At 43.5% G+C, this 15,830-nt stretch overlaps 1 protein-coding gene across 1 annotated transcript; it reads right to left on the reverse strand.

Moving 5' to 3' along the window:
* Nucleotides 1-170: 170 nt before the first annotated feature.
* Nucleotides 171-13,896, reverse strand: sptlc2b (serine palmitoyltransferase, long chain base subunit 2b). The gene is made up of 12 exons (XM_072362409.1): nucleotides 13,640-13,896; nucleotides 11,000-11,194; nucleotides 10,466-10,620; nucleotides 9,221-9,369; nucleotides 8,914-9,038; nucleotides 7,820-7,913; nucleotides 7,250-7,355; nucleotides 6,211-6,430; nucleotides 5,574-5,700; nucleotides 3,384-3,519; nucleotides 3,089-3,218; nucleotides 171-2,436 (listed from the first exon to the last, which is right to left on the reverse strand). Exons 1-12 carry the CDS (start codon nucleotides 13,781-13,783, stop codon nucleotides 2,323-2,325), a joined length of 1,695 nt encoding a protein of 564 aa, XP_072218510.1. The 5' UTR covers nucleotides 13,784-13,896; the 3' UTR covers nucleotides 171-2,322.
* Nucleotides 13,897-15,830: the final 1,934 nt, after the last annotated feature.

Here is a 15,830-nt window from a genome sequence, read left to right on the forward strand (position 1 = left end):
CCCAACATACAGTCTGAAGGCCTATAGTGAGTGACTGGCCAAAGTGGAATGCTTTGCAATGCAGCAAGCCAGTGACTTATCATTCACAAAGGCTTTGTTTGTCAGGACTTTTTCCATCGGTTTGTGTGTGTGTGCTTATGGTAAATAAACAGAGCCATTCCAGTACTGGATTCAAATTAAGTGATTTAATCTTCGCAGCAGTGTTTCCAACATCATGGTCAACAAACATCATGGCTTTTACAAACTCCTCTAAGAGGTTTAATCTTCAACCCAAATACAATTCCAAGGGCGAAAAGCAGCTGATAAGTTTCCACCGGTCACAGCGGGACAGTTTACAGTAGATGGGGTTGTGTTGGAGCTCAGAAGGAGGAGGACACAATGCATCAAAGGGCTGCAAACACTGCATTTTGAGCAAATCTCCCTGGACATTCAATCTGCACTTCCAATTAGGAAAACATGGCTGTGAGAAACACTGTTGCTGTTTGTAATTACACTTTTGCCTCCATAGACAGAAATGTAGACTTAACATACCGCTGCAGTCAGCTTGAGGGGAAACTTTGACGAGTAGAAAAATTCTTTTTAGCACTTTTCGGAGGATTGCATCCAAATTGGATCCACATTTCATCCTTAAAAGCAAATACATCACACTTATCATTCAAACCGCTTTTAAGTTAATAAAAAAAAAATTAAAAAAACATAACAGTGGAATGCGTCACACTAAAGTGTCACTTATGTATAATGAAAGTAAAGAGGACCCAAAATAGCCTTCACGCTGCGCCAAACTGTTAAAAACATCAAACACGTCTTTGGATTTGTGTAGAGTTCCATCCGTAGGATCTTCTGTGGGGAAAGGACGCCGTGTCGGACAGTCTTTCCTGACCGATAACACCAACGTGGCCTCGAGTTCACATCAACACAGCCATGGAGCATTCAAACACTCAAGTCAACATGTCTGACAGAAGTGCGTGTGCCAAGAAAAGTAAGACCAAAACTAAACACCGAAGCAGGCCGATATGGAATGTTATTCCAGAGGAACATCAGATGGTAAATTATGAAGAGAGAGAGAGGAAAAAAAAAAAGGAAGATATGTGAAGATTATCTCAACTTTTTCCTCCTTTGCAGAATTTCACTGCCTACGTCATCTGAGCATTTAGAACGCCCGTCAGTGGTGCAGCACAGAAGTTAAGACACACGCCAGCAGCTCAAATAGAGTCACCACATTTGCAGCTGCCTCTTCAGGTAATAGTTCAAAAAGGATTTCTCTTAAAAAAATAAATAAATACTGTACATCAGATGAGCGCGGGAGCAGCATCTTCATACGTACAGAACCGAGTCACAGCGCCGTGCGCAGACTCACATCAGAGCACTTGAGTGAGAATAAACGGAAGAAAAAAAGAAAAGAATCACACATGTAGCTCATTAGCTTATAGAAATGTTAAAGACGCTAGCTTCAAATTTTTGAGTGCAGGTGTAAACAGTAAATAAGGCTGAAATCTATTCCTAGAAAATGAGCAGTAAAAAAAATATTCGGCAGTCTTGCTCCCTTGAATTCTTTCCCAGTTACACGTCTTTTTTTTTTTGTTGTTTTTTTTTTCCTTCGGAACATCTGTTTTGCATTTCGAGAGAAAAGGTAGAAAATATATCTATACATACATATATATATATATATATATATATATATATCCTTTGGTTAGGGAAAGAACCCAATAATCTACACTCTCTTCAAGTAAAAGTGAAGGGAAATCTATGGTTGGGAAACAAGAAGCAGTCAGTTCGGTGCATATTAAGAACACATGCTTACTCCTGCCAAATCATCTTGCATCTCTGAGCTTTGGGATGCCACCTTAAGGCAGTATTACACATATTGAGATAAATAATATTTACATGTGTCATGTTTTCCTCTTGTGTGCATCATAGCAAAAGCTATGATTAGATTCCTTTTTTCCCTCCTCGGGAGCTCGGGGCAGAGCGCCGTCTACTTTGCTGTAGCTTGTTTGCGTTACATAGGAAACGCCACGTTGTTGTTGTTGTTGTTGTTGTTGCACAAATAAATGACACATTCAGTACGCACGCGGGAATAAGACTGGATGTGAGACAAATGCACAAAGAATTATTACTACGGGTTATGTGGGCGATTTGTTGGTCCTGCAAAGGGCACGAGTGACCGTGTGGGGGGGGTGGTCTCGTGTGAAAGGACACGGAGCGGCCGAGTGGAGAGACTGGCTCAGAGGAAAAACGACACGTTAAGACACAAGCAAAATAAAGAAAATATAAAGTGAGGCGGGAAGAGGGCTTGATGTGACGGGGAGCAGAGGATGAGGCTCAGTCCTGAAGGAGGCTCTCCTCCGACATCCACTCCAGAGAGAGAAGAGGCGGCTCACGCCTGGAGTACTTCAGCTGCAGCAGGTCGCCCACTTCACTGATGGCTTCCAGCGCCTGACAAAAGCAACAAGAAGATCGATTTTAGTCATAATGAAGGTGAGTCGAAGTGCTAGCAAAGCCACAACTGAACAGAAACTATTTTCCACCAGAGACTGTATCGGCATTGCAACACACTGCAGGGCACCTGGAAACAATTTACCTTCCTCTTGACCTTTTTTTTGTTCTCCGATTCCACGGTTTGAGAAGAAAAAAAAAGAAAAAGAAAAAGCGAGGGGCTGGCTTTTCCAAAGACGGAAAAAGCGGCTCCTCCATGTGCTCTACAAAGCAGGCTGATGCCCTTTAAATGGATTATTACAAACGGTGCTGACATGCTCCTCACTAAGATGAATGAAGTGTCTTTGGAGAAACAGAGCAGCTCAAATAAAAGTCAAAGTCTGAGCCACGCTGTAATCTTTAAAGGCAGCTTGGCCTTCTAGGTTCTTTAATAAAACACATACTGGAAGCTTTTATTAGTCAGCAGGTACGCTCACACATACAAAGACACGTATAGGAAAAAAAGAAGAAGAAGAAAATCAGTCTGGGTGATGACCTGAGCGTTTGGATCACTCAATCATGTGGAGGATAAAAGAATCTTCACAAGTGAGCGAGCCTGTGCTGGAACAACATCCCATAAAGCTGATCCAGCAGTGAAGCAAACTAAACTTACTGTATCAAGCATCTCTCTGGTATGAGAGGCCGAGACGCAGAAGCGTGCTCTGGACTCAATGATGGGGGTAGCAGGGAAGCCGACCACCACTGTGCCGATGTTCCTCTTCAGCATCTCTCTGCCAAAAGCACTGAAAAGCAAAAGCAACATCAGACACGGGCAGAGACGGACGGCGTTTTGTCTGCACATTAAGAAAGAATCTAGAGGACAGGGAATTAAACTGAAGAACAAACGTTTGGGTCCTTCCAAGAGGAAAGCATTCGATCCCATACTAAAAAAAAAAACGATCACACACCCGATTTTGGCGGGCATGTAGAGCATCATGGGTACGACAGGCGAGTCATCGTTGCCGTAGATGATGAAGCCCATATCGTTGAGTTTCCTCCGGAAGTAGGTCGTGTTCTCTGAAAGCTGCCTGAGGCGATCGGCACCTAGAAAAGGTAAAGAAAACCTTTTTTCCTCCATACAACACACACTCATCCCTGGTTGAACACATGGGAACAGGTTCTGAGCTTTAACCCTGCGCCTGAACCAACATCTCATCACTACGACGGCGCACCTGCGCACGCGTTTTCACTGAATTAGCCCAAAAAAGACCTTTAGTCATCAGTTCTCCGTCTGTGTGTTCAAACCATAACTCATCAAAGTCAACAACAGGCACAATAGGAACTACTTTCTTCTCCTTTGATGACTGTCTTTTATTTAGCCGGCTTTTCAGCTCAACTGAAACTAAAAGGAAAATAAATAAATCAAGGCCAAGCTCTTGCCAGCAACATCTCCAGACAATATGAGGTCTTCAGCTGTGTGCTACACTTATTGGGACTCGGACTTTGAAGGCAAACAAAATTCTTTCGGCTCGAGGTCAAGAACCTGAAACGAAACAGACGTCGGCAGTCACGCGTCAGTCCGATGCAGGCTGTGGATTCACTCAGCGACTCCTCGGTCCCAGCCTGCAGAGATGGCATCTTAACCAAACAAACATCCAGAGGCTGTGCTCAAAAACACGGCAGCAACAGCGTGGCAACAGCCGGGGGATCCACAGGTATGACTGAGTCTGAGGGATCAGCGGGCTAAAAGAAATTCAGCCTTTCACGTGCTTTTTGGCGTTCTTTTCATGTTGAAGACAGCTTTATTTGTGCGCTTATATCCCATCCATGTGTTTAATTAACGCTTCCAACTTCTTAGAAACATGAAGGCAACAACAAACCTCGAGTGGGCAGCTCCACTGTCACTCTGACTTTGTGTCAGCGACTGAATCTTCAAAGGCTTGGATTGCAAACAGTGACTGGGCTGCAACCAATCAGACCGTCACTGTTGCTCTTCTACAAGGTCGAGATCTTGTCAAGCCAATACCCCTGCGGCAAGGTCAGCTTTATCTGGCTTTTCCTTCGCAGAAGTGATAAAGAAGAAGAGCTGATGACACAGTTAGGAAGGCAACACAATAAAAGGTTAACTCCAGAAGCTAGTATTCTAAGCCAACAAGCGACTGGCCGGGAGGCGATGTAACCCGATCTTACGTCGGCTTTCAGAGGGAGGCTGAATCAATCCAGCTCTGTGAAGAGCAAAGGGCTGCCGCCCTGTAAGAATAACAAGGCTTTGTCGTGCACTTGTGTGTGCAGACGAGTCCAACAGTGTTTGGCCTGCACAGATCTCTGGTCTCCAGCACCATGCTGCTATGCACCCACAGTGTGAAGGCAAAAGAGCACATGTACACAAAGAAACACTTGTGAAAGTGATAAAGGGAGTGTGTAGAAGCTCTTCCATCAGCCTGGCCCACATCGGTCAAAAGTAAGGGAGTCTTCGCTGCTCTTTTTTAGCTTTAAAGATGCGCATCCTAAAAATGTGAAGGCAGGAAAAGGCTCCTGCAGATGTCTACAGAGAGCTCTCTAAACATGCAAAACGAGATGTTTTACCTTAACACAAGAATTAACTGAACAATAAAGCTGCCCAACACTCTTATTTAGTGGTAAATAACTGCCTGTTGGCCATTAACAGGAGCTCGTACTGAACGGCTGCGAATGAAAAATGTCTAATGCACAGAATCCTGTCTTCTGACACGCAGTCCTCTGCTGAATCAGAGCAGACTCTGAGCAGTGGGCCTATACTGCCATCTTGTGGTCAAGTTGAATAGAAACAGAGAAGAAAAAGAAACTGCACTAACAAAATATTAATGAGATTCAAGCCTGGCCTGAAGCTTGGATATTTCAAAACTGAAAAACCCATAAAACAAACAAAAAAAAGAAAGTGACATGCTGTATAAAAGCCAACACAAAGCCCCAACAATAACTCTCTGCGTTACAGTGTTTGTACATATCAAAATGACATCGCAGCTGTCCATCAGTGGCAGTGGGCAGCGATGGAAGATGCTTACTTTGCCTCCTGAACGAGTCTAAATGCATCTCACTGCACAACCCTGCCAATATGAAGGCAAGCTATTCGCTGATTGTCCAGCATAATGTGCCTTTGTGTGGTTGTTGGCACCCACCCAACGAGGTCCCATCCTCTCCCATGATGATCTTCATGGAGGTGATGATCTGCTGAGCCACAGGGGGGGACATGGAGGCGGCGTACAGGGCGCTGTGAGAGTGGCAGCGCAGGTAGTCTATCAGCACCTGACAAAAGAAACCACATTTGGTGTCATTAGTAGTCGTCTCATACGTCGACGTAATCGCTACTTCTAATTTATAAACTAATTCAACGGGACAGAGGGTTTAAAGAAATAAAAGAGTGTTGCTTGTGCTTCATTTTGTTTGCCTTTTCCTGCTTTCCGTTTGCGTATTTTTCCTTTACCTCGGCCGTCTGAGCGGGCACTAAATCGCAGACCCGTAGGCAGCTTTAGTCTGACTGAAAACGAAAGCAGGCGCCGAATCGAAACCTTTCCAGAAAAAACAGGAAGCCAACTTTCTCATTGCTGGTAAACAGTGTTGACCAATAGCAGCACTGAATGACACACCCGAAGCTGGGAAATTGCTCAGGCTCCTCAGGATGACCAAGTTCTCTAAATATAGTGATCAGCAGACCTCCTCCTACTACTTCTACTTCTACTTCTACTTCTAGGGGAAATGTTTCTATGTTTGAACCAGGAGTCCGTCGGCTTTTTAAAGCGCTGTAACTTCACCAACCTTTTTGCCTCCAATGTATCCGCCAGCAGCTCCGAAGCTCTTGGTGAATGTTCCCATCATGATGTCAACGTCTTTGGGATCCAGGCCAAAGTAATCCACCACGCCTTTGCCACAGGGACCCAAGGCGCCGATACTATGAGCTTCATCCAAGTACAGATAGGCTTTGTAGCGCTTCTTCAGAGCTATGACCTCAGGTAGCCGCACTACGGACCCCTCCATACTTCAAAAAAAGAATTGATTGATCAAATAAACAGCTCATTTAACAGTGAGTCAGACAGACGCCATCAATCTAACTTTTATGTCAACTTTTGCCTAATTTCCCTTAAAAGAAAAACACCTAATCTTTGCTTCGTTGCTGATGTGTTTGTTTAAGTCTGTTTTAGCTGTTAATAGGTTTGCTTTAGAAATCAAATGAAGCAGAGTTTTCCAGGCAGTTTTACCTCATTATGTTGCTACTGAGAGTATCTGACAAAGACCAAGGAATGCATCATGCTCTACGGAGAGCGGGAACGCTTTCAAATCAAACGTTCAATACATTTAGATGGGAAAAATCAGGAAATGTTTTGGGTTTTCATGGGTTAAAGACTGTAAAGCAAGGCAGGTAAAAAAAATAAATCAATCAATCGCTGTACACACACGCTGTCTTTGAACATTTCTAGAGTCGGCCTGCTGTGCAAACGTTCCCACATGGAACTGTAATATTGCATCAGCTGTCTTGTAAAGGCTGTTTTACTGCAAATGAGTTTGCTGCTTCAGCAAAGATAAACTAAATTTAATGCCTTAAATAAATCCTGCGGAGACACCAAAAGGTGGAAGAGCAGGGTTAAATATTTTACAATAGGTTTCAAAAAAAAAAAAAACAAAGCTCTCAGTCAAGCAAATGGCAGAAAGCAGCAGACTGACAATATCATGAAACCAAACTCAACTGAAGCAACTCTTTGTGGCTTGTCTAGTGATTTTCACACATCCATATTCGTTTAGGTGTTCTCTCTGTGTGAGTGTGTGTGTTAAGAGGGAAAAATAAAAAAGGCTTGCAAACCTATATATGCCCTCCACCACAATAAGAATTTTCTTCCAGGGTCTGTGGGTTCTGGGCTGCCCGTGTACGATGGCATCTCTCAGCAGCTTCTCAAGGCTTTGCATGTCTATAATACAGAGGAGTGAGTGAATGAAAGAAAGTTTCAAAATAACGAGCACCATTTTAACATTTAAAAAAAACAATAAAAACAAAAAGAAAAGGACAAAAAAAGGTCTAAAGAGAGAGCCTGGTTACAGGCTGCCAAGTAATGGTGAGCGTCTGTGTGCTCCCTGTATGGCGCCACACCCACAGGTGCTGGATTCAGTGCAATAACGAGACAAAAAGGAAAAGAAGAAAATCCAGTGCTGTGAAACGTGAGGGAACAGGCTTAAGAGACAGTTTGGATTGTGTAAAAGCAACATGCTGCAACTCACACACACACCCATGTTAAATGCATCTACTCCCCACTTGGGTGAGGCGTAGGAGAGCTTACTGTTGCCACTTCACTCCTCAGTGTTCTGTGTTTTGGGTGTACTTTAAGAGATGGCACTATTTCTTTTTGTGAAAGAGGGAACAGATGAAGTCACCCACTGTTGTGTTTGAAGACCCGAATTGTGGAGCCCGATAGCCGAGCCCCCAGCACCAGCGACGCGTGGTTCAGCTCGTCGCTCAGGATCAGACAGCCCTGCAACACCAAAAAGACAAAAAACACTGCATTTCCAGATCAAACGGAGTTTGCTCGCGTCAGCGAGGGATCTCTGCTCCTAAAAGCGAGAGCGGCGTTATTCTTTCTGCAGAGCTTTGCATTGCAAATGACTTTTTAAGCCAGGATTTCGCATACTTGAGGGTTCAGTGTTGAGCAGTTACTTTACAGGCCAGCTTTTGCTCAGTCGCTGTCTAGCAAGACTTAAGTATCTGGAAAAGACACGAGTTCAATCCAAGATGATTAATTCCGCATTGTTCAAATGATCCTTGAATGGAAGCATAGTACAGCTGTTACCATAACCACAGGGCAGATCCCCCCCCAAAAAAGTGATAATACTCAAATGTGACAACCATAAACAGATAAACAGAAACTCTGGACTAGAAATACCGCTGACATCTTATCTGGCTCGTAAAAGTCAGCACACCTGAACCATCAATGTTTCCATCATTTCTTCTGGCCAAAGAACAAATGAGCTTGTTACACAATTCAGTGTTATGAGATGAGGTCATAAACATGTGAGCGAGCAGAGGAATGAGAAGAAATTGGATTCTTAAGCATGTTGTCAGGAAATGTTTACAGACACAGGCCTGTCAGCTCAAACATCCACGTCCTGTCAAAGAGACGTTGGCTGTGGAAGGAAAGGGCAAGCGAGTAATATTCGGAGTGACTTGCTTGGGTTAGAACAACAGCGACTGGGACTAGCAAAATATCTTTCTCCAATGCTCTCCGCTCAGAATGTTTTTGAAAGCTTGTACCGGATGCTAGCGAGCTGGAGAACAGCCAGAACTCTTCAAAGTTTGGCCCCACATCTGAAAAGGTGGCTTGTTTTCGCCATACACAGGAAGAGGCATTTCTTTCCTCACCAGTAAAAGTGTTAATGGCAGCGGCGAAGCATCACTCTGCGAGTGCAGAAGATTTTTTTTTTTTTTTTAAGAAGAGAACAGTAGAAACAAAGGAGATTAAGAGTCAAAGTCCCCACCTTTCCAGTGAGAGCAGGAATGTTCATGGAGTTGGTGGCGAAGCCCATGCCAAAGACCATGGATGACTCAACGCCCAGGAACCTGGCAACCAACTGCTCCAAATCCTCGTGGATGTCCAGGTTCCCTGAAAATGACAGCGCTCGGTTTTACTCCAGCTTCACCTCCACGATCCATCACAGGAAACATGTCAAAGTCACATTTCTTTACTTGTGCCCGTTCAACAGTGATTTCACTGATCCTAACCAAAAAAAAAAAAAAAAAAAAAAAAGCACCCAGGTTCACCCAGAAACCTGTCAAAAACCTCACCCATCTCACAGCGCGTGCTTCCCACTCCAGCTCCATACACCCGTGTGGCTTTGACGGCAGCGTCGGCACAAGCTCCGGTGTTCTCGGCAAAGCCGAGGTAGTTGTAAGAACCCATGTTGATAACATCCTTCACCACTTTGCCCGTGTGACTGAGAGAAACCGACAGAGACGGAAAAAATTGGTGCGTAGACTCCAGGTTAACACAAGTAATTATCTCCAGTGCGAAAGCCGTCGGGTCTGGTTGCTTAGCAACTCCCTCATTTCGTGCTTAAGGCCGAATCTTTGACTGCCACAGTAAAACCTGCGTATTGACAGTATACTGTAGTCACAGCTCATTGGAAAGGGAAATCAGCTGGCATGGTGCACACATCACATTCCAACGCGATAAACAAGAAATAACGTGACGCTGCTAGAAAATGATCTGTGCCGATGGTCTACAGGACCATGAACTCTCCATTCTCCATTCTTTCATTCTGCACCAACAATCAGGGAAACAAACCTGCGTAAATTGCACATGCTTGAGTTTTAGAGATCAAAGAACTTGAGTAGCCGTTGAAGATTATGACCTAAGGCAGTCTCGATTTCCTGAGGTTGACACAAAGGAATAAAAACGATGGAGAACCGCTGCTTCAACTGTACAAGCAGACTCTGCTCATACTGACGCTGATGGTGCCTATAGGGAGGATTCCTGTGTGAGAGTTAGTCATATGCTGTTTTATTTGTGAGGAACAGGGTTTTAAGGCCATGTGACGGATACTGGTGCCTTTGAAACAACCATCTGAATCACGGCTTGCGTCACTCTTATCAGAAACACGAGGCCAGTGGATTCAGGGTGTAGTATACAACCTTCGGAAAACAATGGGTGTGGCACTGGAGCAGCGCCTCAGACCAAAACAAACGGAATCCAAACCGTGCTCTCAGCTGTTGAAGCAGCTTGTTTGGAGTCTCCATGTTGGCAGAGCGACGCTTTGGAGCCGTAGAAACATGGTTGATTTCGAAAGGTGGAAAATGTCAACATTTGCCCACTCCAGAGACTTACATCTCTGTATGACAAATAACAATTTATATAATTTAAAAAAAAATGACATCATTGTCACATTAATCACACAGCTCCGAGAGGATAATGGCCCTCATAGTCAGCGGTGACTTCTACACAACATTAAAAATTAATTGGTTGTCGTGTCCAAACGTGTGGCAAACAAAGGACAGCAAACACGGATAGTCGCACCCGATGCAGCAACCTACTCGAACGTCCAGTTGTAGTTGTGTGTAACTCTCTCGATCAAGTCCATCTTGGCACCAGGGACACTGCAGATCGGTCGGTTCCAGTTGTCTCGGATCCTCATGTACAAGTTCCTCGTGTAAAAGTTCTCAAAGTCCTGATAGAGCGGAACGAAATCCTGCAGAGAAAAAGGAATTTAAAGAAAAAAAAAAAGTTACAGTAACAGTTCAGCATACACACAGAGAATCCTATTTGTTCTGTACAAACAAGTCCGACTGCTAATATTTACTGTTCATGCGGATAAATCGGGCGGGAAATGCTGACAGCTAATGATGCAAGAGGACACTGGGAAACCAGCAGCTCTGTTCGAGCCTTAAAGATATACTGCTGTGCAAGTAAAATTAAACCGTTGCCAATCATGCTTCAAGAAAAAGAAAACACTAAAGTTAAGAGTAAATATTGGCAGCATTTGATTTTGCCTCAAATGTGACAATAGAAGTTTCTATTCAAATCAGCTTCTGTTCGGGGAAACAGCCGGACGCTGGTGAGATTTTTACCTTCTGCTCCTCTCTCTCGCTGGCCACGTGGCACTTCTCGACGTTCCAGTGGCGGAGAAAGTCTCTGAGGTAGCCAAAGATGGTGAGGATGCCGTAGCCCATGTAGGTGAGCACAGCGACCAGCAGAGGCGTCTCCTCAAAGGATTCCATGAAGGGCTTCTTGTACAAGGTGGAATTATGTGGGGCATTGTGGTTCTGCGGAACAGCAAACGGACACTGCTGTGATCACAGGTCTGTAAAAGCTACAACTACAACTGAAATGTGAACATTTTAGTACAGCCTCAAAGCATAAAACAAAGACCGATTCTTACACCATGTTTGGGCCTGCAGCAATATGCATTTGTCTAGTGTGTGGTTTCTCCGTGAAAAGGGTAATGGTTTACCAATACTTGTGACCTGCTTACTCATTACATCTTTCACCCTTAGCAGTCCAATAAACCGCGACAGAAACCGTACAAATCCAGTACAAGCCCAGCGCACACTACAAGACAGCGGGGCTGGCTGCTGGTTGCTTGGAAAGATAGAAAAAGACAACAGCAACATGGATTACACGCCATTATAAATGTGGTCACACATCAGAAAAACTAAGTTGTAGCATAATTCCAAACTCAATTGTGCGATTTCAGTGGAGGGCAGTCACTCATTACAGGTTTGGCCCTGTAGCTTAGCAACCACACCTCATGTGATCAGTCATGCTTCTCCAAGAAATAACTCTGAGCAAGGGAACAGTATTGTGTGTGTGTGTGTGTGTGTGTGTGTGTGTGTGTGTGTGTGTGTGTGTGTGTGTTTGTGAGTGAGATTAACATCAAACTGGACTGGTCCCATCTCTCTAAAGGTTCCGAGAAAATTCACTGGAGGACCAGCAGGTCAGTAGCTGGTTTATGAAAGCAGCAAGCACAGAACACATTCAAATACACACCGATAACAACCACAGCAAGATAAACTGTTTGTCCGACTTCATGTTTGCTTAATTTTCCATACATGTGGACAAACAGAGCCTGAGAAGTGGCCTTTTATAGCTAGGCACCAGAAAAAGTGCCTCCAGCTTGCTCTGCATCTCAGCGGATGATGATCATATTACACTGTATACACAATACGAGAAGCTCGTGATGTAGGCACGACCCGAGTGGTTTACGTTAGGTAATTAAAAAGCCATCTTCCTGATTCAATGCAGAGCTAATAACTGTCTCTGTAAGAGAGGAGGGCCTCCTCTGTGCCCTCTCAATTTCAGTTTACAACCATTTGACCTGTATTCTCCACACAGCGATTATTCCAAGTGCGATAAGGAATGATCAATTTCTTAGCCGAGGGACCGAGCCATGGAGAAAATGTATTATTGATCTTTGACTGAGTCCCAGGCTTACTGTAAAATGTTTCTAATACTGGGTTGCTTCTCGTGAGGAGTGCACAGACACAGTTAGCTCCACACAGCTGGCAGTAACAGCAAAGGTACTTCCAGAAATGGGTGTTCTCCTGCATCCCTGCGATATCAAAACAGCAGAGCAGAAATATTGGGCCAATCACGTGATCAAAGATCATTAACTTACAAGATCACAACATTAGCCTCATACGCAAGATACAAAATTCCCCAATGTTAAGAAACACCAATCAATCTTAAGTATAATGACCATTTTCTGGTTCCTTTTCACCCCCTTAGAGCTATAAATCCCATCAACCACGATAAGAGTCAACTGAAAGGACAACTGGTGTAGCAGCCACAGAATCTGGACCAGCTGAGTGTTGAAATCAGCAGCTCTACAACTCAGTACTATGGAATGTGATGCTCTCCTCTGTGGATAACTTACACTGGAGGGGGAAGAAAGAATAAACAAGTGTTACCTCACACCTCCACCACAAAGTACACACAAATCGTTCTGGCTTTTTTTTTCTTCGCAATCCATTCTTGGAAGGACCACACCCTTTTAAAAGCCTGGAGACGTTTATTATCCCGAAGATGGCACGTGAAAGCATCCCTGAGCCTTTTCTCTCTGGGGACGCCTCCAGTAGCACAACAAGATACCGGTCTTCTTCAAACTGGAGTCAGCAAACAGTTGACCTGTCTAACGTCACCACCCATACAGCAGCGAGACACCGGGGTGTAAAGTTACAACAACAACAACAGAAGTTACCACTACAATCGTCCCCCGATCAAGTAACACCATCACTGACGTAGGTTAAAGCACAGAAGCTAAGCGTGACTTTCGAAGTCCATTTACACAACCAGACGGTAAAATAACTATCGACACTTCTTAAGCTAAACTATTAGAAATGCAGTGATAGTTTGGCAAAGCTAATAGCAACTACATAGCTAATGACAACATTTGACACCTGATATATCGCATACAGTCACACCAGTTTCATTATAGATATAAACCGCTAACTATACAAGCTACAAATATTACTGTTACCGCTTACTCCTGAGACAGCGTTTGACATCTAGCCGCTGCTCACGCATTCCGTGTGACGCTGAGAAAACACTCCCACTCAAGAATTTGTAACCGTAACATGAATACGAGAAATATAAATGATGAACTCTAAAGCCAACACTGGGAGCATTCTTTATAAATGTTTTAAAGCAGAGCTTAGCGCTGATGTTTATAGCCCACCACCCGACTCCGGCACTTGACGGTTGGGCCTTACCTTCTCCCTGGGGCGCTGAGACTTCTGCGGCTTTTTAAACAAACTGTGGGTCTTCACGAAGCCATTTTTACTCGCGTTTTTTCCATTTGAGGTCCGGTGGCAGACGTCTCCGTTTAGCAGCTTGGTCGTGGAGCTTTCCGTCATCTTCGTCGGCCTACCACGCCCGATAAATTCACGAAGTGAACTGACACAACTTGTGTAACGTAAAACGTGAAGTCGCCCGTGTGAGGTGAGTGAAGACGGATTTAACGCCCACTCCACACTGTGACCGCACGAGCTTGACAAAAATCCACGCCCCTTAGTGATTTTATTGACCAATCGTGTTGACGCTAATTCAAAGATCGTCTATTTAGGTTCAATTATTAACGCATATGAATCATTTTTCTGTCGGTTTTCAGAATGAAAAGCGTGATATAAAATTAATTGTATAAAAATGTGCGAAACGTCACTGTATGTTATTTTGTTTATTTGAGCGTTCCTCTATTTTCAAATATTCCGCTTTTTGTGGTCTTGTGCTATCGCAAATATGATATTCTTAGGGAGTTATGCTGTTGGGTAAAAAGAAAAACGCAAACTACAACACAATGTCTGATTACTATTATTTGAAAGTGGCATTATTGCGATTATACTACGTTAATATTGCAGTGGTATGAGAGCTCTTACCCAGTTTTTTTTTCTCTCCCTGCTGGGCGTCACACTCTCCTCGGGGTTGGACGTCCTAAAGCCAAGCCCATGGATGTAACCCATAATAACCTTTGCTTGAACCAACTGAATAACTTTTTTCCATTGACGCTGTTTCTCACCTGGGAGCTGGGAGGGCTAATAACAAGGGTAAAGGCCATCACCAAAATGTATCCTACGTGGAAAATTAAGATATGGAAGGAGGCTATGACTAAGTTAGAATTAACGATCAATTTACGTAACTGTCAGTGGGCAACCAAGCCAGGGTCAAGTCTAAACAGTTTTCCAAAGCTTATGTATCTGGTTGTAAAGTACTCTACAGACATAAGGTGAACACAAAATGTCACTGAGGGGCTGAAGTTACACTGCAACTTCACAAGGCTTGCAACTGTTTTTTTTTGTATTATTTATCATAACTATCAGAAAATATCAGTTACCATTACCATGTACAATGATCCTCAACATATTATGATGAATTTGATATATATATCTATATATATAGATATATATAGATATATATACATGTATTTTAACACGTTTCAAGGTAAAAAGGAGATGTCCACACAAAAGTCAGAACCACCACTCTTTTTCTTTTCTCTACTTTAACACATTCACACAGTGAACCTGTATGGAATGATAAGCTACAATTTTGATACAGTGCGCTGTGAAACCAGTGCATTGCTGACTCGAGTTGTGTTGTTAGACTCCCAGAACTCATATGGGTTTATTAGATAATGATGAGTACTGTTTGTCCTCGTGGCAGAGAATTGTGAGCAACAATAGAATTTCCTTGAATCAATGCCAGGATTTTGTGATGGACATCCAGGTCGTACTTCCTGCCATCTTCCTGTTTGGTAAATGTGTTCTGGGGAAACGTGTTTGCCAGCACAAGCCCTGCTCTGATTGTTTGTAAGGCAGCTGTGCATACTCCCATCCTTCCACACTATTTGCATGTATGTGTTTGTTGGAGAATCATGTTAATGTGTAAATAGCACAAATGCTTTGCAATCAACACTAGATTTTCAATAACATATTCCTTATTTTCCCCTCCTAGATGGCACTGTTGGGCTACAGAACAATTGAACCAACAATCAGAGAAGGTTATGTTGGTGCAGAGGGTTATAGTTCAATATTGAGTGGAATTGGTGTGAAGTCTAGTGTCTCACTGGTGTCACATTCTTGATTAAGACAATGATGATAACATCTGTTGATTTGATCCTCTAATCAACTGTCAACCCTCCTCTCAAGGTTGTAACCTTGAGTTTGGGATAATGAAACATCAGTCTAGTTGTATCTTACTGATGTGCTCAAAGGCTGTTAAGCACCCACCCATTTCAAACATGAAAAAAAACAGATAAGGATCAGGCTTTAAGTGCATCAAAGGAAGGGTTAAAAGGGGAAAGTGCAGTGACTAATTCTCATTGATACACACACTACAGTGAGCTTTAACAATAACTGTAGTCCAATCTGATGAGACACAACATCATTTTGACTGGAATGGGCAATGTAT

Source organism: Leuresthes tenuis, unplaced genomic scaffold, assembly GCF_036924035.1.
Source record: "Leuresthes tenuis unplaced genomic scaffold, fLeuTen1.0.hap1 SCAF_13, whole genome shotgun sequence".
NCBI lineage: Eukaryota > Metazoa > Chordata > Actinopteri > Atheriniformes > Atherinopsidae > Leuresthes > Leuresthes tenuis.

What these genes read in the sequence shown, in the direction of transcription:
- sptlc2b (XM_072362409.1), bottom strand. Translation starts at nt 13,783, where the DNA reads ATGACGGAAAGCTCCACGACCAAGCTGCTAAACGGAGACGTCTGCCAC. An exon ending in AACTACAACTGGACGTTCGA is followed by an intron (nt 9,370 to 10,465) that starts GTAGGTTGCTGC and finishes GGTTTCTCTCAG; the next exon opens with TCACACGGGCAAAGTGGTGA. An exon ending in GATACATTGGAGGCAAAAAG is followed by an intron (nt 5,701 to 6,210) that starts GTTGGTGAAGTT and finishes TTCTTTTGTCAG; the next exon opens with GTGCTGATAGACTACCTGCG.